The following is a 26,082-nucleotide window of genomic DNA, read 5'->3' as shown; positions in this document are numbered from 1 at the left end:
TCATAGATCGATGCTCATGACGTCAGTCACTGGATTGTCTGTCACAGACTCGTGAATTCAGAGAGGTATAAAATGTAAATATAGTCATGAAGATGGCAAATTACTGAACAACAACAATTCATTTTTTCTCCAGATGTCACAGATGTATCGCCAGCTACAACCACGCTTCCCCAAACAACACCTGTTACATCCTCATTCACAGACATTACAGGTGATGTAACGTAGCTTGTCTTGTTGCGCCGAACAGAAGTAGGCCTACAGTGAACAATGGAGAGACGTCACTTAAGGATGAAGATCTCGAACACATATGTACTATGATTTAAAAAAATTGAAACACATACATATTTGCTATTTTACTAGACGTCACTCCAAATGCACTATCATTATAATGACTGTTGACTTTCTAAATATTACTGATTCTTATTCGCCAATTTAACTTATTTAATCATTTCTTACTCCTTTCCATATGTTTGGTACGCTAACACATTTGACACCCTGAACGTTAAATCATCAGAACCAAGTTATTTGTCTTATTTCGTGTCTTTAAGAAGTATGCAAACCAACAAGGTGATTACAGACTACAGACTCCTCTGTTAGAATGTAGATCCGTTGTTCGCTCAGCGTGTTCTATATAGGACATTTAGCGGCTTCTTCACATCAGTTGTGCGGTGTTAGTGAAACGATGGATCATGCTAGAATCATTCACTGTATAAAAATATATAGTTGAGACACTATTATCTAGCCATTATCTAGCATCTACTCAGCAGCATACAAACAACATGTTGTAAAGAAACAGAAGATAAGAAGTTGATTGCAAATTTTGATTGATATTCATAATAATAATCCGTATGTACATTGTACTTCAACTTTTCTTTGACATTTTCAAATGTCCTATGATAAAGTAATACGTTTCTTTGGAGGTGGATGAAAGTTGGTGAGCCGGATAACACGTAATAACATCCGCGTATTTAATTTGTAATTTTTGTTTTTGTTAATATGGGTCCTCATTATTCGCACGTATGTTATCATCAACAGACCAAGGACGTACACCTGTGGTATCGTCCCTAACGTCCACACAGAGCGTGGGGCAGACATCGGGGACGTCACCGGTCGTATCGTCCCTAACGTCCACACAGAGCGTGGGGCAGACATCGGGGACGTCACCTGAACCAGGTATAATGTATACGTTGTTTTACGCCATGATATCCTATTAGTATACAAGGGCTGTGTATTATCAAATAAATTGTATTGCAATAAATTGCGATTCAGGTACCCGTATTGCGATACGTATTGCGGTATATTGGAAATTAAGAATATATGACAGTTATGACACTAATTGTACATGTCAATCCTATTTTCTACATTATAAGTCCCTATAAATATATATGTTATGGTTCTGATAACAGTGATTTCACACTTAGGTTGCATAGTCAGGGATTCTTTTTTCTTTTTTCTACAATTAATACTATTTGTCATGGAATAACGATGGAAAACATTGTTGCGAATCCAAGTCTGTAGATTTTAATTCAAACCATAAACAAACTCACACAAACTTCATAGATGTTCTTTACCCAATATACCGGTTCTCAGAAAAAAATATTGCAATACATATCGTCTGAAAAGCGTATTGCGGTATACCGGTAAACCGGTAATACCGTGCAGCCCTAGTATACAGCGTGCTGTACATGTTGACCACCACCATACACGATGGTTGACCGTCCTAACTCCCCGTGCAGCCCTAGTATACAGCGTGCTGTACATGTTGACCACCACCATACACGATGGTTGACCGTCCTAACTCCCCGTGCAGCCCTAGTATACAGCGTGCTGTACATGTTGACCACCACCATACACGATGGTTGACCGTCCTAACTCCCCGTGCAGCCCTAGTATACAGCGTGCTGTACATGTTGACCACCACCATACACGATGGTTGACCGTCCTAACTCCCCGTGCAGCCCTAGTATACAGCGTGCTGTACATGTTGACCACCACCATACACGATGGTTGACCGTCCTAACTCCCCGTGCAGCCCTAGTATACAGCGTGCTGTACATGTTGACCACCACCATACACGATGGTTGACCGTCCTAACTGCAGCCCTACTCCTGTACATGTTGCAGCCCTTACGATGGTTGACCGTCCTAACTCCCCGTGCAGCCCTAGTATACAGCGTGCTGTACACCACCACCATACACGATGGTTGACCACCACCATACAGCGATGGTTGGTTGACCGTCCTAACTCCCCGTGCAGCCCTAGTATACAGCGTGCTGTACATGATTGACCACCACCATACACGATGGTTGACCGTCCTAACTCCCCGTGCAGCCCTATTATACAGCGGGCTGTACATGTTGACCACCACCATACACGATGGTTGACCGTCCTAACTCCCCGTGCAGCCCTAGTATACAGCGTGCTGTACATGTTGACCACCACCATACACGATGGTTGACCGTCCTAACTCCCCGTGCAGCCCTATTATACAGCGTGCTGTACATGTTGACCACCACCATACACGATGGTTGACTGTCCTAACTCCCCGTGCAGCCCTAGTATACAGCGGGCTGTACATGTTGACCACCACCATACACGATGGTTGACCGTCCTAACTCCCCGTGCAGCCCTAGTATACAGCGGGCTGTACATGTTGACCACCACCATACACGATGGTTGACCGTCCTAACTCCCCGTGCAGCCCTAGTATACAGCGTGCTGTACATGTTGACCTCCACCATACACGATGGTTGATTGCACTTCATTTTCACGCCTTGTCGCCTTCCCGCACTCTATCATTGTTAGTCTCCATAGGCTTAGAGGCGAGATGCCGGTGTGAGTATTCCATATGTGACGACTGTACAGGAAATCCCTTGTGTCACAGGGGGTATACGACTGTACAGGAAATCCCGTGTGTCACAGGGGGTATACGACTGTACAGGAAATCTCTTGTGTCACAGGGGGTATACGACTGTACAGGAAATCTCTTGTGTCACAGGGGGTATACGACTGTACAGGAAATCCCTTGTGTCACAGGGGGTATACGACTGTACAGGAAATCCCTTGTGTCACAGGGGGTATACGACTGTACAGGAAATCCCTTGTGTCACAGGGGGTATACGGAAATCCCTTGTGTCACAGGGGGTATACGACTGTACAGGAAAGCCAGATGCTGCACGTCTGCATCAACCCAGTTTCCAGTGTACAGTTTTCCAGGGACAACCCGGGCTTCACCTTCACGGTAATTACAGACAATTATTTTAATAGAGCGGGCTTAAAGATGAAGCCTTCTTGTACCCAAAACTACTTTATTTATGATGTCACATCCATTCATCCTCAATATCGGGATGATTTACTGTCGCCTTTCAGACCACGTTATCGTGCTTTACGAAAAGATATCTAAATCTGTCAATCATAGTAATATAAATGGTTTATTTCATACAATTAGACCTTTTCTATGCAGACATAATGCAGGTTTTATTATATGGATGCCCAATGCATGTATTATGTGTATGATAAAGCACGACTCCGAGGTTATGGTTGGGAAAGTAAGACCCGAGACCACCCGATGGTCGAGGGCTTACTTTCCCAACCATAACCGAGGAGGAGTGCTTTATTATACATATAAACCGTCAATGATGGATAATTAGATGATCATGTAATGAAGCCACATAACAGTAACTGAAGCGCTAGTAAAATCAATTTAATGACAGTAGGCCTATGGTCCGTTTGATTCCATTTGAGACCGATGAATTGCTCACTAACACAAAATCTAATAATAGCAACAAAATCAAATTGTGCACAGGCATATGAAATCGACAGACCAACTCTGATGATTTATCTTATAATTTTGGACACCCCAATTAAATAAGTTGTTTAACAAACGAGCATCATTTTGTTGTCCCTTTTCGCTATTTTTTACGAGGGGGACCACTTGCTGGTAGAACAGCCAGGTGTGCAAGTTGAACGTGTGAAATTGACATACGATTTGCTGGGCAAACCAGACATGCATGATTGCAGTACCTGAAACAATGAGATTATCACACGACGCTAAGTCAATTATTTGTAAAGTATTTTTTTTTTTAAAAACGAACGTGAAAGGGGTAGGCCCAAATATGCTTTGGCCAAGTATCGTTTACGAACTACACGTGCAGTTGGGATGACAGAAGGGAAGTTCAAAACTATCTTGCAAAACTGCACCGATTCAACCTGCACGGACACAACTGAGGGGACCGTCTCAAAACCCACGCGATGTGAGAAAGTCGATTCATTTCAACAACAGCTGGTTAGAAACGCCATTAAGTCTCTGTATAAACAAAATACCTATGTCTCTCTGCGTATTCTGAAAAAGCATATGGAGACAAGTCATTCTTTGGTCATTTCAAAATATCAGTTATGGAAATTACTACACAAATTCTGTTTCCGTTAAAAAATGTAGGCTTCAGAAAATAGACGTGCACTGTGCGAGAGGTCTGATATTGTTCGACTAAGAAACCATTACTTACGCACAATTCGAAACAAACGTAAAGAGGGTTACGAGCCTGTATACTTAGACGAAACATGGGTAAATGCTTCCCATACCACAGGGACACAATGGTTCGCTTGTTCCTCTTCAGAGTCCTCTGCCAGAAACTTGCCACTTTGCAAGGGAGAGCGATATTGTGTTCCATGCTGGTTGCAAGAGTCGGGGATTCCTACCTGGCTGCTCCCTAATCTTCAAGGCAAAATCCAAGGACAACCGAGACTATCATACCGAAATGAACGGAATGGTGTTCCTAGAATGGGTACAAAATCAACTGGTACCGGCACTGCCCCCTAAAAGTCTGATTGTCATGGATAACGCTCCATATCATGGCGTCCAAGTACCTAACACAAAGGCCCCAACATCTAACAGTAAGAAGGGGGACATGATAGAGTGGTTGCAATACCGTATCCAGAAAAGACAACCAAACCTGTTCTGTATGACATTATAAAGTCAAATAACACCACACCTGTCTTTAAGGTTGATGAGTATCTTACAGAACATGGTCATTCAGTTTTGCGATTGCCACCCTATCATTGCGATTTCAACCCAATAGAACTCATTTGGGGTATCATGAAATCGGATGTTGGCAGGCAAACAATAACATTCAAACTTCGGGATGTACAGACGATTGTTCAACAACCAACAGACACCATCACGCAGGAAACATGGCAAAAGTGCGTTGAGAAAGTTGAGAATGCAATAGAAAGACATTATTGGGAACAAAGTGGATTGGACAATGCCACCATCAAGCCAGTCATCATCAGGACTCTGACGACAGCGACACCGATTCCGAATGCACAATCACGTCCGAAAGCGGCAACACTGACTCCGATTGAACATCCAAAGTGGTAACCAGATAACGGCTTTGAGATGACCCCCATTTTCACAATGTACGCTTGTTGATTACCTGGCTGTTCTACCAGCAAGTGGTCCCCCTCGTAAAAAATAGCGAAAAGTGACAACAAAATGATGCTCGTTTGTTAAACAACTTTTTTATTCGGGTGTCCAAAATTATGAGATAAATCATCAGAGTTGGTCTGTCGATTTCATGTGCCTGTGTACAATTTGGTTTTGTTGCAATTATTAGATTTTGTGTTAGTGAGCAATTCATCGGTCTCAAATGGAATCAAACGGACTATAACTATAAATAGGTAATTCAAGCCTGGCTTCTTTGTCGGCCCGGTGACCGTGAGGTAGAGCGTCCGCTGAATAACCTGATAGATGCGGTTCCGTTCCTGCTAGAGAAAATATTTGCAGATTAAATTTGATCTTTGACGATATTTTCCCATTGATTTCAAACACTCACATATCATCTGAATTTGAATGTTGATGTTAATATAGAGTTAGGAAAAAGTAAAACCTGGGAAGAGGTTTTACTTACAAAAGTAAAACCGGGAAATAGGTCTTACTTACAAAAAGTAAAACCTGACAGCAAACAAAAATCTCAAATGCGGTAATTTCGGGAAAAGAAGCCATGTCTAATACATAGTGAGAAGCACCCTTCAGGTTTATATGAATGTTTCAAGCCTTTGTTTTGACTCCAACTAAACTGTCGTTGCTACTGTCTCAGGCTGTCACGGTACTGGTGCAACAACCATCAGAGCGTACAGTCTATATTTTGCCATGTTTCTCTCTAAATGTAAAGAAATAAGCCTTAAAACTTCACACAGGACTTATTTTGTTGGAAAAGTGAACAAAAGCACCGCGTGGTCATCACTTGTGTAATATCAGGAGTAAAACAAGCTTTTTCGCGATCGCTACATCAGCTTCAGTTGAAGAGCCGCTTGAAATAGACATTTATGACAAGAATAGAAACATTATCATTATTATCTGATTCCAAATATGTGGAGAAAGATATTATATTCTCGTACTTAAAACGTTGCATTTGTTAAAGGTGGGGAATACCTTAAACTAACCGTGACCGTGAAGCCTGGGTTGTCCGTTAAAAACTGTACAGTGGAAAATGGGTTGTTGCGCAGGTGCAACATACGGTCTTCATGTACAGTCGAATACCCCCTGTGTGTATTAAAGCCTGGAGATATTGTTTAATATTGTCTTTTTTACTTGTTATATTACTTGTACTTCAACTCACTGGGAGTTCAGATCTGCTTGATGGCCGTGATTGTTGAAGGAAAACCAAGTTGTATGGATAGTCAACTTCTTTATTGCAATGGGTGCGACGTTTCGGTGTAGGTACGCCATCACTTGCTTGATAACGGTGTTAGTACCTACACCGAAACGTCGCACTCATTGCAATGAAGAAGTTGACTATCCATACAACTTGGTTTTCCTTCATCTATACAACTTCTAAAATGCCTCTCAAAGAAGACGGTGATTGTTGCTCTCAACCAACTGTTTCCCTTCATCAAACTGGCGTATGTACAGGTGGAGGACGACTTGGCAAGTCGTATGGATACTGTTAGATTGTCGATACGACTGTGTGTACAGAAAACACTCAATACGTTGCTTTCTCTTTGCCCTCTTTGATTTGAACAGTATTTCAGTTATAGTGGATGTATTTGCCATTTGTTTGGGAATGGAATATAACACTGGATGCTTTCACAGGCGCGCTACTCTACCGTATCAAAGTGCTAACAACTGTGTCGCATGTGTCTGATGTTAATAGGCAGTCGGCATGTAGATAGTCAGTTGTAATGGTGATGGTTCATATTGTGGGTGTTTAACCGAATGACAAATATAGGGACATGACGGTCGAATATATGTCAGTAATTCTTACTGGGAATAATTATCTTTCCTTCTTGCTGATTCGCTAGTTCATGCCAATTGTTCAGATTGTTTAAATCCATATTCGTCAATAGTCTTTGTTCTAATTATGTAGCACAATTTGTTGCAGAGAATGAACTACCGATTATCTACATTGCTGTTGCTGGGGGTGTTGCTGTTGTCATCATCATCGTCATCGTCGTCAGTGTTGTCCTTATAAGACGGAGGAAAGCACACACAGTGAAACTAGGTAGAGCTTTCTCACTCTCCGTAGAACCGAACCTGTTGTATGATATAATGTATTACGTAGCATAATAATAATAAGCCTCAAGTAGTCAAAGGGGCGGTGGGGTAGCCCAGTGGTTAAATCGTTCGCTCGTCACGCCGAAGAACCGGGTTCGATTCCGCACTTGGGTACAATGTGTGAAGCCCATTCTGGTGTCCCCGGCTGTGATATCGCTGGCATATTGCTATAAGCGGCGTAAAACCCACTCAAGTGATCAAGTAACAACAACTGCCATATTTTCACCTACTTTGCTGAAAAGTAGAAACAGTGTCCACTAGAGGAAAATAGGTGAGAGACCCCAAAACCCTTTTCCACAAAACACTTTTGTTCATATTCCTATTTCATAATTTACGGTTTAATACGTATTTGGTCATTGCTAATACTGTACTGGTTTGTACAGACTGGGTGCCACTATCGCCCATCAATACATAATGCCGTCTTGTTTTAACTATCGAATCCACAAACAGCTGGGTTCCTGCAGGAAGAAAACTGACGATCTGACCAATACGAGATATACCACAGCAACTGCACTTCTACATGTTAGGATATTCCAATATCAGTTGGACAAAATCTCAGAGGCGAAGCTTAATCATTTTAGGACGAAATAACACTGAATGTATGGCTATGTGGACATGCACTACTTCAACACGTGCTATATGATTGTAGGTGAAGATGGTAACGTCGTGAAGACAACGGAGGTGTAGTCGTATACGTCGTGTCCACCAGGCCAGGAAGCAGTAACCATGGCAACCATGAAGTCATCATCTGGAAGGCCCTGATAAGACTATGCCATAAACAGTTATAGTGTTGGGCAGTGGCAGTTTCTGGAGACACTGTAGCTTCATGTTGTGTGGTTCATCAATAGTCAGCACCCCAGCTGATGACCATGGAGTGTCTGACGTGTGTCACGTGATGACACTGACGGTGAGAACCTGCAGCAGATGCCGTCACTGACGATGTGTGAAGGACCAGTTTTAGATAGGACTGTACAATCCCACGGAGCTGCAACTGCATGTCAGCCATACAAGGGGGCCGGCGACGGGCGTTATAATTCCACAGATTGAACGTGCGATATCAACGTGATATCAACCTACATTCTTCTTCCTGGGGTTGTGACCTCGGTGTTGTGCGCCCGTGTGTGTTGTGTATCTGTTGTGTGTGTGTGTGCGTGCGTGCATGTGTGTTGTGAGTGCGAGTGTATGTGCGAGTGCATGTGTGTGTTGTGTAATTCATACGAGCGCATACAGGTGTTATGCGTGTGTGTGTTATATATGCATGTGTTGTACAGGCGTGTGTCTGTGTTACTGTGTTATGCGTGTGTGTGTTATATATGCATGTGTTGTACAGGCGTGTGTCTGTGCTACTGTGTTATGCGTGTGTGTGTTATATATGCATGTGTTGTACAGGCGTGTGTCTGTGTTACTGTGTTATGCGTGTGTGTGTTATATATGCATGTGTTGTACAGGCGTGTGTCTGTGTTACTGTGTTATGCGCGTGTGTGTTATATATGCATGTGTTGTACAGGCGTGTGTCTGTGTTACTGTGTTATGCGTGTGTGTGTTATATATGCATGTGTTGTACAGGCGTGTTTCTGTGCTACTGTGTTATGCGTGTATATATGTGTTGTTGTGTTTGTTTGTGTGTTGTGTATGTATTGCGCGTACGCGCGCACGTGCGTGCGTGAGCGTGTGTGTGTGTTTTGAGCGTCGTCGTGGGTTGGCGGTGCCGTTCATGTCCACCAACCTGTTTGAAAATGCTATATGTTGATGCATTTGTAAATATTATATATACGTAGTTGATCAAGTTCATAGTAAAATGTATTGCTTCACTACAGAGAACTCATTTTGTGATTTGATAATAGATGTATATTCCCACCATACATTCGTATATCACGCATGCAGTGGGAAATAGTTGTGAATGAAAATGATCTCCAAATATTTCACAATATGGCAAATAGCTTGTTCATTTCGCGCAATTGACAGGTAATTATTTTGCCCAATGCATGTAATTGAAATGGGTATTTGTTTACATGTTTGTGTTCAATAAGTGAGCTCTATTATTAAGTCAATAAACTGTAATAAATAACAACTAAAGAAACTTTATGTTCTACGCAGTAACTTGGCAATATAATGTAACATATCACTGATAGACTACCATCTAGTCTCTGAAATGAACATATTTTACAGGAAAAACGGTGCATAAATAATAATCATAAAATATAATGAAAAGGAGCGCTGAGACTTTCATCCTTTTCAGACTGTGGAAATGTAAACTTGCCACATATTCTAGACTTGCGCGGTCTTTCTTGGATATAGTTGTTCCTGGGTCAGTATGACAGACTATATCACTGACTGAGTGTGTTGTTGTGGCAGATCAGCTGGCAGGCGGTATAACACATCTTTGTAGAGGAATAACACTGTGACCAGAACGTGGGAATGCGAGCTGTATCAGACATCACGTCATCACAGGTCACAAACCCGACATCAACCTCAAGTACATTGAACACATGAATAAAGGACGTCCGTAGGAGTGAGGGCGACTTTAGATTTAGGCCAAATATTATTAAGCAATATTCGAACAGTATCTGGGGACACCAGAAATGGACTTCACACTTTCTAGCCATGTAGGGAATCGAACCCGGGTCTTTGGCGTGACGAGGGAACGCTTTAACCACTAGATGGCTACCCCACCGCTCGTACGCCCGTGGCAAGATTGAAGCAGTGAGTCCCTTCAGTGGGACATACAGCTTCATGTATAACGATTAGGTGCTGTGGTCTCGTTCGATGAGTTCGATACCCAGCATGGGTACAATCTGTGGAGCCCATATCTTGTGTCCCCGACTTTGGTATTGATGAAATATTTATAAGAGAGGCGTACAACCAACCTCGCTCTAAACACGTTAACCCGTCGTTATTGTGTAGTTTCTGGGTATTTTTCTATTTTGTGATTTTCAGGAACTGTTCATGTCATGCTATATGTAAAGATAAAACACAACTTAAATTCAAAAGCCCATGTTAAGTTATCATTTTAGAATATACGTTTTGAACTGTTTGTTTTAAAACCTGATATCTCAATCCGGTTTACCTGATACTGTAAGGATATACTGTATTGGGGACTCAATATGTGATAGATTTAGAAAAGGCTAATTTGTCAATGTCAGGGTTTTGAGACAAGAAAAGCCCAAAACTTCATTATCGCGCCGGAACATCTACACATGCTGCTTCTATCAGTGAATATTTGGGTCTGATGTCACACGACAAAGTGCAGACTGATCATACACAAGATGTATGTAATTCAGGCCACATTATTATTGATTCACTGAGGATAATGAATGTTGATTTATTGGGAATAATGAATATTCATAGGTTTCACAACTTTCGTACAGGAGACCTCATATCAGAAAACGTTAATCTGAATGTCAGTTGACACTTTTCAACATGGAGTGTTTGTGGACCCAAAAAAATCTTTTCAGGCTAAAAACCAAAAAATCACTGAACCGCATTGTGATAACATGTTCGAGCTTTACAATGCATTTGAATGAATGTTATTTAAGCCCCGAGCCTGCAACATGTTTTATAATGCCGGTCGGCTGATAATCGAGCCTTGACCGGTTACCCTTGACCATCGACACATCCGGCTTTATTCTGAACCATGGTCTGACACATACCTGGGTTCGACCACCCGCTTTGACTTAAACGTGTTGGAGGTATGACTACCAGCAGGGACAGAAGATGATGTTATCGCTTGTGAAGAGGCTGAGCGAGGTCAACCCCTGACTGTTGTGCAGCCCTTCAGGATAGGCTCAACTAGGTCAACCCCTGACTGTTGTGCAGCCCTTCAGAATAGGTTGAAATAGGTCAACCCCTGACTGTTGTGCAGCCCTTCAGAATAGGTTGAAATAGGTCAACCCCTGACTGTTGTGCAGCCCTTCAGAATAGGTTGAAATAGGTCAACCCCTGACTGTTGTGCAGCCCTTCAGAATACTAGTAGGTTGACCTTGGTCCTTGGACCTTGGTCAACCCCTGACTGTTGTGCAGCCCTTCAGAATAGGTTGACCTTGGTCAACCCCTGACTGTTGTGCAGCCCTTCAGAATAGGTTGACCTTGGTCAACCCCTGACTGTTGTGCAGCCCTTCAGAATAGGTTGAACTAGATCAATCCCCTGACTGTTGTGCAGCCCTTTAGAATAGGTTGAAATAGGTCAACCCCTGAGTGTTGTGCAGCCCTTTAGAACAGGTTGAACTAGGCCAACTCCTGAGTGTTGTGCAGATCTTCAGAATAGGTTGAACTAGATCAATCCCCTGACAGTTGTGCAGCCCTTCAGAATTGGTTGAACTTGGTCAATCCCCGACTGTTGTGCAGCCCTTTGGATAGGTTGAACTAGGTTAATCCCCAGACTGTTGTGCAGCCCGTCAAAATAGGTTGAACTAGATCAACCCCCGACCGTTGTGCAGCCCTTCAGGAAGGGTTGAAGTAGGTTAACCCCCGACTGTTGTGCAGCCCTTCAGGATAGGTTGAACTAGGTTAATCAACGACTGTTGTGCAGCCCGTCACAATAGGTTGAACTAGATCAACCCCCGACTGTTGTACGGCCCTTCAGGATAGGTTAAACTAGGTTAATCCCCAACTGTTGTTCAGCCCGCCACAATACGTTGAACCAGACCTTAGGTCTGCTGGACATTTTGTGAGATGGTATTTCACATGAATGATGAGCTAGTGACATAAAGATATCCCGTCTTCCTCTCAGTGATGTATCGTATGATATATGAAATATTGCATGGCTACATTTCAAATTGTTATGACAATAGCCAGAGGCATAACTTTTTGGCATATTTTACTACATCTCTGACAGGATGACAGTAATTGTTATGTGTGTATGCGTCTTGGTTGTGTAGGAATGTGTCCACTCTTGAAGGGGTTATTCAACTCCATGTCAAGGTTGAAGGTGGACTTCACTGATGTTTAAACATGGTTACACAACACCGCTGACGCCTGTCACTACAGGGCTTCGTGCAGCAGGAACAGCGGCGTGTACAGCCCTCTGTCACGTGGTTTGTTTATATGATGAGATGGGACGTCCTGGATTGTAATATAGGCTATGAGCTACTTAGGGCAACCCTGCATCACATCACCGCGAAACAAAACCTACTTTTCGAAAAACCCAAAAAGGTCAATGGAAGTTTTATTTATGTTTAAAGTTCCCATGAATTATATCAAGAGACAACTAAAGGTGCCCTGGTTGCTATGGGCCAATACTTCACCGGTATTGAGACAGTTTGAGGATTCGTATTGCGAGCCGTTTCACATTTATTAAGAAATACTGATGTTTTAATTTGTTTTAAACATATCTTGAATGAAAATAGAGAAATCGTGAATTGAATTGAATATATCTTGAATTGAAGATATCTCGAATAGAAATAATTATAGATATCTCCAATGAAATACATAACATCGCGAAATGAATTAAGGATGTGTTGAAGCATACTAATAAATATGTTAAAAACAGTTGCTGATATCTTGAAATGAGTTAGAGATATCTTGAAATGAATTAGAGATATCTTGAAATGAATTAAATATATGTACATATGTAGATGTATTGAGAAATTACTGACATCTTAAATTGTTTTAAAGATATCTTGAATTAAATTGAAGATATGTTGAATTGAACTGGAGATATCTGGAAATGAAAAAACCCCAAGTGTACAAACAACATAAATCCGAGTAGCATGCACGCAAATACATACTGAAGTCGATGCTTATAAATACATGCACAACGCGAAAACATTTCTGCGTAGCTATACGCAGTAACTAATATTTGCGAAAGGTCTGATAGCTTTTCAAAAACACTTTACGGAGCTACAAAGGAGTGTCCGAGGATGCTTGTGAAACTAACTGCCCTTGGGACTACTTTGTCTTTAAGAAGCCCGAATGTTATATCCATAATGCTTTATCATTATCTTTGACTATCTGGAGAGTAGGAGATCAGACCTGATGAGTTCTTATTGTTGGTGTGAAGAGACGGTGGTGCACAAGGTCCTTAAAAGGTTTGCGGATAAAAATCAAAATTTGCATATTTGAGCCAACATCACTAATACCGGACGAAACCACCAATTTGCCCGGCGTGCATGAATCCTACGGGGCATACTTCTGATTATTCGACCAAGGGTAGCTTCCCACTGACGTTGTACTACGTATTCTACCATGACATCAGTAAATGCTGGATTGTGATTGGTTTATTAAAGTCATTCAGAGGTATATAATCACATTATATACTGTTTTTTCAACACAGTAAATATTTTTTTGAAAATCTCAATAACGCGGTTAGGCTTTAAATCAAATTTAGAGCTATTATAATTTCGCTATATACCTCTGATTTTCCGACACAGTATGTTTATCTCCTAATTATATCATGTATCACTTGGTAAATTCTCGGTTCTGATCTTGATGGACAAATGCCAGGGGTGCAAGATATTGTTTTGTTCACAACATTACTGTGCATGAAAGTATACTTACCATAACTCTCTTTCCAAGATGGTATTGGTGGCACATTTTGAAAAGATTTAGGTATCTTGAATATTGAAGTATGATATAATAGTTATTCAACTTGAACTCGACAACTCCCCAATTGTATCTAATTTCAGGCAGACGTTAATTCAGCTTAACATTCCAATTTCTCAAACTGAACATGTCATATCCACCTGCTGCTCAGCTTACATAATTGAAACTTGGAACACCAACTCGTTCCTCAAATACTGTGTCATTTCACGACGGAACTCTTGAAAAGAGGAATACAGCACTCTAATTTCGATGAGATTTGAGCAGGTGTGTACAATGGTTCTTCTGTCAGTTTTGTAAATGATACCTTGATTCCCCCAACGTGGATTAATTGCTGCTGTAACAAACTGCAGGAAGGACATGAGGTCTTCCTGATCCAGTCCCCTCACAAACTGTTGCAAGAAGTACAGGACTTCCTCCTCCTCAGGTCTGATATATTGCCCCTCCGTCAATATACCATCTACCACCTTTATAGGAGTAGGACGCTGGGGGATGATAAGGGCTGAAATTTCGTTAATCGTCAACTGCCCCCAGAATGATGACACCTGTGAACTTGGAATACCAAGTCTCATGGCATCGGAAAGAGGACGCGGATTATCAAGCAACTCTTTCTGGGCAATTTCTGCGATTTGATACGAGATTTCCCGACAATTTGAATTGTCTCGGATGAAAGCACTGACAGTACCGTAACCACGGCCGTCAATCCGGACACGATCGCCGACACGTGACGTCATGTTTGTTTATAGGCCTACTGTGAAAGTAGTCTGTAAAGTCTGCATGTGACCTCTCAGATTTGCCGCGATATCCGTATATGACCCGATACCGAAAATATCCGTTGGTTATCCATTGTATGATAAATGTACATATCAAGTAATAATAGGTGTCCAACATTTTCCTCAGCGTATGTCCTGGTCGCAGTAGGTTGATTATTCCAACTCGACACAAGCCACACATACCGAAACTTCCCCTAACGCTCAATATGAGGCTAGTAGTGTGTACATTATTAATCAAGTCAGACTGTGAGGAGTTACCAGCCCCTCAAAGTCAAACGCCTGTCTTCCTTGCTCCACACGAGACCAGTGTTAAACAAGATTTATGATATGAAGTTAGGAATTTAACCCACTGACGCCAATGTTGAACCGCCGCGTTTATGGATTTGCGTGAGCGTTCGATGAATACACGAAATGCAACTTTTCCGGGTAGCAAAGTTCATTTATGTACAATGATGTATAGCGCGCATATCACTCTATTTCTGTTGCGTAGAAATAGTTGTCTCCCTTACGTACCGAGATCCGCTTAGAATGGGTTTCAAATCCAAGATGCTTCCGATAATATGCATTGGTTTGTTTTGCACTAATGCATCCCCCGCGGGACCTGCTGACGTGGATGACGTCTGGACTATAACAATATTGAAAAACCCACAAGTCACTCTCAATCATTCACTCAATTGTTTACGCTAGGTAAAACAGTTCCACGTCAGTTGCCTGTGTTAGTCACAACTTCCTTGGTTGGGTGTAGGACCACATATTATTGACTGTTGAAATACCCAGCTAGCAACTGTGGATCCAATGGATTACCCTTTCCTGTTTGTCTGGTTGATGTTGAGTACTGCTGGGTACACTGACGGTGAGTATCTGTCATGCTTTGTTCATATAGTTTACTTGTTTTGTTTTAATACCTGGACATACATTCAAAGCTATGTCACAGCACATATACCCTCTTACTTTACCAGGGTCTCCCATGTTTCCAGGCGCTATTATGTTATGGAAGATCTGGGTTTAATTACGGGTGGTCCGGTGGATCATTAAGAAGGGCAACAGCGGGTACCTGTGGGGCTGTGTCTGAATATACGATGTCACTCATAAATACAACCTATTACAGCTCGAATACAGCTAAAAGTGAACATATTGATGAAGATATTCCTGTTGGCGGCCTGTCAACTCTATTTGCTTTTTTAATAGGTATCATGTTACCAGAAGATGTTTTGTTTTGAACAGGTTCGCTCCAGTTATCCACGTTTCCAGAAAGGCCAACGGAGGGGAACTCTTACACTCTGATATGCAGCAGCAGAACCAATGCACGAGCCCTTGACTGGTTCTGGAAACATGACCGTGTCATAACATCACGTTTCATATCAGACGCTCGGTGTATAGCAGACAATTTGAACAATGTCGGTTACAACACTCGTGTGTCGGGGCGTGTCACTGTGACCTGTAGTCTCACCAAACATAATGTGTCTCTCAGAATACACTCCGTCGTCGACCGTGGCTCTGTGTGGTGGTGTAGGAATGCTGTAACTAAAGACACCAGCAACACCATAACAATAGGTGAACAGCTATTAGTCTGAAGGCTCAGTGACCAGTTAACACATAGCAAATGGTTCCACTTCGTGGCTGTGAACCAGCATTAGAGCGAATCGCCCTTGGAGTCTTTTGTATTTGCAATAACTACACCGCTAGAACTGCAGTAATTCTGCTGCATTTCTATATATTTCGAAAAATATGTTACGTCTTTAGGAAGACGTATGTAGTCTGTAACAGAGATTCATGGTCTTTGGGAATAAGTATGTAGTCTGTTACAGAGTTTTGGTCTTGGGGAGGACGTGTGTAGTCTGTTACATAGATTCTTGGTCTTTGGGAAGACATAGGTAACCTGTAACTTAGATTCGAGGTTTTGGGGAAGACGTATGTAATCCGTTACAGAAATTCTTGGTCTTGTGGAAGACGTATGTAGTATGTAACATAGATTCTTGGTCTTGTGGAAGACGTATGTAGTATGTAAGAGATATTCTTGGTCTTGGGGAAGACGTATGTAATCCGTTACAGAGATTCTTGGTCCTGTGGAAGACGTAACTATGTAATTGTGTATTTGTTTCGATAATTCTATATTGCTAGGGGCCTGGGATTTTGTTACACAATACTGCCTAAGCGGCAGGAAAAAACATAATTTTGTCCTCGAGACTTAATAAAAAGTAACTCTTTGACATCCTGGATGTTCTGCAACGTAATGTGGTTTAGGTCCTCACAAGTTTTGTGTAAAACCTCCCCCAGTCCTTGTGAGATGTCATGGAAACGAGATGGTAAGTCACAAGGGCGATATAGTAAGTCATAAGGGCGAAAGGGTAAGTCAAACGAACAAGACAGCAAGTCATAGAAGGACTATTGTAAGTGGTAGGAAAAAAGATAGTTACCCGTACAAAGGAGATAGTAAGTATATATAATAAAGTCATGGAGCCCCGGGGATTCCCGGTAAAACAGTTCCACGCCAGTAGCCTGTGTTGGTCATGAGGCCACACAGTGGTGCATGCCACCGTATCCCAACTGCGTAGACAGGTACGTATGATGCAAATCACTGGATTGTCTGGTCCAGGCCGAACTATTGCGAAACAGACGCCATAGAGCTGGAATAGTGCTGAATGTGAGTGCTAAACAAAGATAAGACCGTCCGGTTAGGCTTAACTTCCACTGGAGTTAAGGACAATAAACAACCTGAATATTTTCAAATCTAAACTGAAGACATACCTTTTTAAGAAAACATACAGTGTCTAACTTTTCATTGTTGAGTTGTTCGGAGAGCACTACTGAGCAGTACTTTTGGACTGGAATTAGCGCTATATAAATGTATTCATGATGATGATGATGATCACTGGATTGTCTGGTCCAGACTTGATGATGATGATATGTATAAATGACTTGTCATATGTTTCCCGCATGTCAGGTGTTGGATGTCCAGTAATACTGCCTCCTGTACCACCGGAATTGTACCACCGACAGGTGATGTACTTAATCATTATGAACAATCATATCGTTTTCAGATCTGAACCATCCATCGACAGCTTCTGTAACAACAACACAATTGTCACCACGAACAACTTCTCCATCAGCATCAACAACAACTTCGACGACAGCTCCAGGTGAGATATCACTTATCACTTAAGCTCATGCACGATGTAAATATATATTCATGGAATCTCAGAGGGCTAGCTAACACTAACAAACTGGTCACAGTCAAGACCAGTAGCTACGGGTCGCTGTAGTAGGGAAGTAATCTTGACCTCGACCTTGTACCGGATTGTACCTCACATCAAGCCAAACTCACATATACCAGCTCTACCGTGATACAAATTTTGCGTTCCCTGCTGCTTTGACATATGGCCCATCACTGCCGTTTACTGAAACGAAAGGTACAATGCATAACTGTTGATACATTGTCCTGTGGTCCTGTGCTCAAAGCTCAGGTCACAAATCAGTGAAGTTAAGCAGCGTCGAGCTCGGAGAGTCCTTGAATGGGTGACCGTGTTTGGCAGCTTGACTCCTGAGAGTTTTTAGGACTTGAGTCCTGCCCCACAACGAAACACATGTGGTCTCACCTTAGGCAAGTGAATTTGTTCAAAATTGTCTCTGTTCACCCAGCAGGAAAATGGGTACCCGGTGGAAAAAGTCATATGACTATAACCTTCTAGCTCCTAAAAGGCAGCTTGGGTTATCCGGGGTTATAATGTGCTGTGCCTTGATTGTTATGAGCATGAGCATACCTAGTGTGGAGTTTGGGGCTATATACATGGACACATTATTACATTATTATTATTATATCACTGCCTCATAACAATATAAACAGTTTCAGGGAATACACAACGTCGATGAATCTCCCACGTTGTAGTTGCTGGTCGTTTATTCATATTGGTGTTGCAGATGTCTTGCATGTCGTCTACATTGCTGTTGGAGTAGCAGCTGCTGTTGTTAGTGTCGTCAGCGTTCTGTGTGTACTGACAAGAAAGGAATGGTGTCCGTTCAAGAAAGGTAAACTGGTCACAATCATTCTCACGATATCATCTGTGATTTAACATGCGATGTATATATTGATATGTTCACAATATAGCCGGCCACAGCAATTCCTGAACCATTTTCATCCTTTTACAGGCAACACAGAACATACTGGAACCTGTGACAGGAACGCATCCATTCATACCCACAGCAACAGCGAGTAAGTAACCACTTACAAAGATACTTCAGGAATTAGATTCTGCCATATTTAAACTGCTTGTAATATCATTAATTGAATCTGTTGGAAGTAATTATCTCAATGGTTTGAATGAAGGCCGTGTTCATATCTTTATATATGTTTATATTTCCTACATGTCCATGGACGGAGTGTCAATAGTTTCCGTAATGACCACATGCACAGGTCAATCAACACTGTGACCAAACTCATACAACATATTTTTTAAAGCCATTCGATATTATGATACAATCGATTGTCTGCTAAAACAGCCTTTCCAATGTTTATGTTCATGTTTGTGATCGTCTAGAAGCCCGGTGCTGCAAGACCACAGTGACCCTGACAAAGTAACTGGTAGGTTACTAACATATCTTCTACTTTGGATCAAATGGTTAAAAACATTCGTATAATTAGTTTAATCACTGAGGATTTCACATATACCACTGCACGTAGCTTTACTGCTTGTCTTTTTGACGTAAACATTGTCTCAATGTAAACAACAGAGTAAATGCCTAATTTGGTCTTCCAGTGGAAAATGACAACCACGTGGATGACACTTCCTTTGACTCTGACTCAACAGAATGGTCTTCAGACAAAGATCACGAGGACACAGGTCAGGTTCTTAAGAGAAATTCTGTTTACGGAGGTTTCTGTTATTCCCTCCAATGGCAAATAGTTTGAACATTCTGTTGAAAGTATGGCAGCACAATCACTTGATCGAAATAAGACACGGTATATGTAATATTTCGGATTACACCTTAGCAGAAACTAAAGGTTCTAGTGCGGGTTTGCGTTCAGACCTATAAGGAATATCACAACACCACCAGCCTCCCCCCACAACACCACCAGCCTCACCCTACAACACCACCAGCCTCACCCTACCACACCACCAGCCTCCCCCCACAACACCACAAGCCTCACCCCACAACACCAGCAGCCTCACCCACAACAACACCAGCCTCACCCCACAACACCAGCAGCCTCACCCTACAACACCAGCAGCCTCCCCCAAAACACCAGCAGACTCCCCCCACAACACCACCATGCTCCCCCCACAACACCAGCAGTCTCCCTTAAATACGCATCCAGCCTACCCTCACAACACCATCAGCCTCCTCTCACCCGCGGCCTACCCTCATAACATCATCAGCCTACCCTCATAACACTACCGGCCTCCTCTCACAACACCACCAGCCTACCATCATAACACCACCATCCTCCCCCCATAACACCAGCAGCCTCCCCCCACAACACCATCAGCCTACCCTCATAACACCACCAGCCTACCCTCACAACACTACCGATCGCTTCTCATAACACTACCGATCTCCTCTCACAACACTACCGGTTTCCTCTCATAACACAACCGGTCTCCTCTCACAACACTACCGGTTTCCTCTCATAACACTACCGGTCTCCTCTCATAACACTACCGGTCTCCTCTCATAACAATACCGGTTTCCTCTCACTACCGGTCTCCTCTTATAACACTACCGGTCTCCTCTTATAACACTACCGGTCTCCTCTCACAACACAACCGGTCTCCTCTCACAACACTACCGGTCTCCTCTCATAAGAATACCAGCCTCCTCTCACAACACCACCAGCCTACCATCATAACACCACCATCCTCCCCCCATAACACCAGCAGCCTCCCCCCAACACCACCAGCCTACCCTCACAACACTCATAACACTACCGGTCTCCTCTCAACACACTACGGTCTCCTCTCACAACACTACCGGTCTCTTCTCATAACACTACCGGTCTCCTCTCACAACACTACCGGTTTCCTCTCATAACACTACCGGTCTCCTCTCATAACACTACCGGTCTCCTCTCATAACACTACCGGTCTCCTCTTATAACAATACCGGTCTCCTCTCACAACACTACCGGTCTCCTCTCATAACAATACCGGTCTCCTCTTACAACACTGCGGGTTCTCCTTTCACAACACTACCGGTCTCCTCTCACAACACTTCTGGTCTCCTCTGACAACACTACCGGTCCCTTCTCATAACACTACCGGTCTCCTCTCACAACACTACCGGTCTCCTCTCATAACACTACCGGTCTCCTCTCACAACACTACCGGTCTCATCTTACAACACTACCGGTCTCCTCTCACAACACTACCGGTCTCCTCTCACAACACTACGGGTCCCCTCCCACAACACTACCGGTCTCCTCTCATAACACTACCGGTCTCCTCTCACAACACTACCGGTCTCCTTTTGCAACACCACTGATGTTTTCACGGCTGTATTTTCAGCAGACATTAACGCACCTCACGGATACAGTACTTCAAAGAACTACGAGAACATGGGGCACCAGTATGATGCATTCACAATACAGGAGCCATACGTCAACACTGGGGATTGGACGGAGAGTGACAGCTCAAGCTATGTCACTTTAACCTAAGTCAGAGCGGTCGAGGAATGCAGCTTTCTGCAAAACGGAGACACAAGTCACTACATCACGGTACAGACCTTCACCAGACCCCTTGATTCAAAAGACAAAACTCTCCATTTTGCTCCATTGTGCTGAGGAGATAACTAGAATTCCAAGTTGACATTTGAACTTGATGGCTGAGTATGGTAATGTTGATCTAACACAGGTAAACTAACAAAACAAGTATCTGTTATCGAGACCAGAAAATTGCTCAAAGTGTTAGATGTTAGATGTATTGTTCATAGTACATGTATTGTTCATGGTAGGTGTAAGATTGATGGTAGATGTATTGTTCATGGTAGATGTGTTGTTCATGTTAGATGTATAGTTCATGGTAGATATATTGTTCATGGTAGATATATTGTTCATTGTAGATGTATTGTTCATGGTAGATGTATTATTCATGTTAGATTGTATTGTTCATGGTAGATGTATTGTTCATGGTAGATGTATTGTTCATGTTAGATGTATTGTTCATGTTAGATGTATTGTTCATGGTAGATGTATTGTTCATGGTAGATGTATTGTTCATGTTAGATGTATTGTTCATGGTAGATGTATTGTTCATGGTAGATGTGTTGTTCATGGTAGATGTATTGTTCATGGTAGATGTAAGGTTGATGGTAGATGTATTCCTCATGGAATATGTTCTGTTCATGGAAGATGCAGGTTTGATGGTAGCATGCAAATACGTGTATTTGTCATGCACACCGGATATAACTCATGAACATGATCCCTATACCTGAGATTTGTCACCATTTGCACCTCAACAACAAATTGTGCGCCTGTGTGTTCTTTATGCGGCCCGCGTAGGAGGACTAGTGACTGATAACAACACAACGGCATGTACATGTAACATTGGCTGAATCTATTGGCTGTGTAATCTTGGTTTATAAACACTTCCCGGTTGCATGTTTGACACATGGTCGGGAATGATCTGACTGCCGACAAATGGGAAATAAAGGTCGTACGTCATTTCATACACGCCTCCATTTTGTCAAAGTGAACTAAATTCACACGGGACGTGTATTCGTAAACGTCAGGTTAAAATGTAGTTTTCCTGAGGAGTTGAATATGCAGATTAGTGGCAACAATGTTATCGTGCGGGATAAAGCGTGGATTATATATAGTAATCAGTGTCATGCAGAGCGAGTTATTGACACTGATACTCCAGGACTATGTAGCTGCAGAGTGGTGATGAGACAAGGCAGACACAAACCACCGTTCTAATAAATTTCCCACATTTCTTTAACTGGTTCGTGTCAGGATGTGTGTGTGTCGGATGCACATTTGGTGAGTATATACCAGTGGTACATGGTAATGTTCTGATTTGTGTCAGGATGTGTGTGTGTATGTGTATGTGTGTGTGTGTGTGTGTGGGGGGGGGAATGCACATGTGGTGAGTATATACCAGTGCTACTTGTTTATGTTCTTATTTGTGTCAGGATGCGTGTGTGTGTGTCGGATGCATATGTGGTGAGTATATACCAGTGGTGCAATGTTGATGTTCTGATTTGTGTCAGGGTGTGTGTGTGTGTGAGAGAGAGAGAGAGAGAGAGAGAGAGAGAGAGAGAGAGAGAGAGAGAGAGAGAGAAATGACATATTCTACGATTAAAAAGGTGGCAAGTTTAAATTTACTTTAAATGTGTTGGGACATACGTACCCTCTCAGGAGGACAATAATTTTACGCTACTTCAATCCCCTTTGAGGGTACAGCCACTAACAATCGAAGTTACTAATCTAAACTACCAACAATAAAATATTCAGCTATTTACAGGTCAGTCAACAAATCTAATTCTTTTAAAAAATCAACTATTAAATGATAATTAACATTATAAAAAAAAGATCCTTCAATGTTTTGACATTGAAATACTTATCCCTTGTGATGGAATATTCAACACAATCAAGCAGGACATGCTTGACTGTGATTCTATCATCACAAGGGATGCAAAACGGAGGATCTTCGCCTTTCAGTAAATAGTCGTGAGTAAATCTAGTGTGGCCAATGCGACATCGTCGCATAATGACCTCTTCAAATCTGGATTGACAACCTAAGTAGGTGTAACCAATATAAGGTTTTATTTCATGTAATTTATTTATACCTACCTGGGTATTCCACTTCTTCTGCATCAGATCACTGATGTAGGTTCTAATGATAGCTTTGTTATCAGAGTATGGGATAAGAAGTGGTGTCACAGATTTGTTGTAGTGCTGCCTTGGCAGCAAGATCGGTCCATTGTGTTCCCAGAAATGCCAACATGGCTGGGTAACCAACAGAAGACGATGTCGCATTGGCCAGTAGCAAGATCATTATATAATTCGATTATTTCAATTAAAAGTGGATGTTTGCAGCATAGATTTTTAATAGCCTGAAGGCAAGAAAGAGAGTCAGAAAAGATTATATATAGTTTATGTTTAGGATGTCTTTGAATATTTTTAAGAGCTGTTAAGATGGCGTTTGCTTCTGCTGTAAATATAGAGATGTTATCCCGTATTCTAGAAGATATTGAGAGAGAGAGATAGAGAGAGAGAGAGAGAGTTAGTGAGTTAAAATTTAACGAGAGAGAGAGGCTGTTGTACCAATATTTCAGACAGTGATGATAGTATCTGTCTGTACTACTGTGCAAATGTCCTATACACATAAGTTATTTCCCCTTACTAAATGATATAATTCACCGCATACAATGCCTCCATGCAATGCAACAAAAAAGGCCAATCCATACAGGTTGACATTCGAACTGTTTCAAATGGCCGTTGTTTTCATCAAATTATATTCTCTAAAGAGAAGTTGGTAGAATAAGTGAGGTTTCTGTGTGCATGATAATGAGAGATCTTCTGTTTATGATGTCAATCAAGTAACTGTTTTTCAAGGTGCGCCACATTTGAGAACATTTCCTGAGATGGCACTGGACGGACACACGTACACCCTAGAGTGTAATACCGGTGGCCACAATGCCGGTGTAACGTGGTACTGGACAAGTAGAGCTGTGTTGGAAACACGTCATTTATCCAACAACCATTGTGGCGTAACCATAACGGACCCTAGTACTGCAAGTCTCTATGAGGTTAATAATGGCCGTGTTAGTGTGAGCTGTAATGCAACACATCACAATGTGACGCTCAGGATCAAGTCGGACATAGATAATGGAACAAGCTGGTCATGTGGTTGTGTGGGCATACAGAAGAACAACTTCATGAGCAACTTCATAACCATTGGTAAGCTGGAACTGATGTACTTCGCCATGAACAGTTGCCATGGCAACAGATGTGTGACAGCATAGGCTTAACAAAATCTAAGAATATATTAATAATCCGATATTCTATTTGTAAAACCCCACAGGTTTCATAATTGCTCCACATGGGTACAATGTGTGAATCCCATTTCTGGTGTCCCCTGCCGTGAAATTGCTGGAATATTGCTAAAAACGGCGTAAAACTAAACTCACTCACTCTTAAATGCTTACATTGGCATGCACATTTCAAGGCCTATACGATTGCTGTTTAAGAGTAACCATGTACATGTACCCAACATTTTCATCAAAACGTGGTCAGTACACACATGCTTCCATCTGCACACCAGGCCTCTATTGCCAGTGCCACAGAATGACGTGAACGTGTTGCTTAGATCAAGTGGTTACATCTAAACACAATCATAGCTACTATACACTCATGCAGCTAGGACAACTATACCAAGTATGTTCATAATGCATATGCGAATGACCTAATGTGAACAAGAGTGAGTTAAGATAAATGCCACGTATGTCACAATGGTACTAAACGATGTATAATTTACCAAAACATTACCAAAATATGGTTTTCCAGATGTACAAATTCCACATATACCAACAACACTAATGATATCGTCACCACCGGCGTCAGCGCACCCAACAACAGCATCCACTGCTTCGACTACGGTTCCCGGTGAGACATAGTGATTCATACACATGCTGTCACACAGCTGCAAATATTGCTGAATGGGGCAATAAACAAATAAACAAATAAAAAATAAACAAACAAACAAACACCTGCTCTAGTCAACTCTGCTTTTAGCATAGATTTCTTATTGGTGTGGAAAGGGCTTTGTCGCTTCTACTAAGATAGTTGAGTGGGAAGCTCCCAATACCGTAACAGATGCAACGATGATGTTATTGAAGTTGCTGCTTGCCAAACAACTGGTTTCAGTTTTTGTTTCATTTTATTGCTGTTGCCAATCTGTTCTGCAGATGTCTTGCATGTCGTCTACATTGCTGTTGGAGGAGCAGCTGCTGTTGTTAGTGTCGTCAGCGTTCTGTGTGTACTTACAAGAAAGAGATCGAGTCCGTTCAAGAAAGGTAAACTGGTCACAATCATTCTCACGATATAATCTGTGATTTAACATGCGATGTATATATTGATATGTTCACAATATGGCCGGCCACAGCAATTCCTGAACCATTTTCATCCTTTTACAGGCAACACAGAACATACTGGAACCTGTGACAGGAACGCATCCATTCATACCCACAGCAACAGCGAGTAAGTAACCACTTACAAAGTCACTT

The 26,082-nt window shown here is 42.1% G+C and overlaps 1 protein-coding gene across 2 annotated transcripts; it reads left to right on the top strand.

Annotated features, from left to right (window-relative positions):
- The first annotated feature begins 15,596 nt into the window (after positions 1-15,596).
- On the top strand, positions 15,597-21,758 carry LOC124287333. 2 transcript variants are annotated; one of them, XM_046723841.1, is made up of 8 exons: positions 15,597-15,715; positions 16,087-16,416; positions 17,904-18,002; positions 18,781-18,888; positions 19,009-19,072; positions 19,398-19,441; positions 19,617-19,700; positions 21,366-21,758. In XM_046723841.1, exons 1-8 carry the CDS (start codon positions 15,658-15,660, stop codon positions 21,509-21,511), a joined length of 933 nt encoding a protein of 310 aa, XP_046579797.1. In that variant the 5' UTR covers positions 15,597-15,657; the 3' UTR covers positions 21,512-21,758. The 2 variants fall into 2 exon arrangements, with proteins under 2 accessions (XP_046579797.1, XP_046579790.1); XM_046723834.1 differs by having other exon boundaries at positions 21,363-21,758.
- The last annotated feature ends 4,324 nt before the right edge of the window (positions 21,759-26,082 follow it).

The sequence above is a fragment of the Haliotis rubra genome, unplaced genomic scaffold (genome assembly GCF_003918875.1).
Source record: "Haliotis rubra isolate DU_JTF1 unplaced genomic scaffold, ASM391887v1 Scf1106, whole genome shotgun sequence".
NCBI lineage: Eukaryota > Metazoa > Mollusca > Gastropoda > Lepetellida > Haliotidae > Haliotis > Haliotis rubra.
The sequence above is the reverse complement of the archived record's forward strand: the minus strand, read 5'-3'. Positions and strand labels throughout refer to the sequence as shown.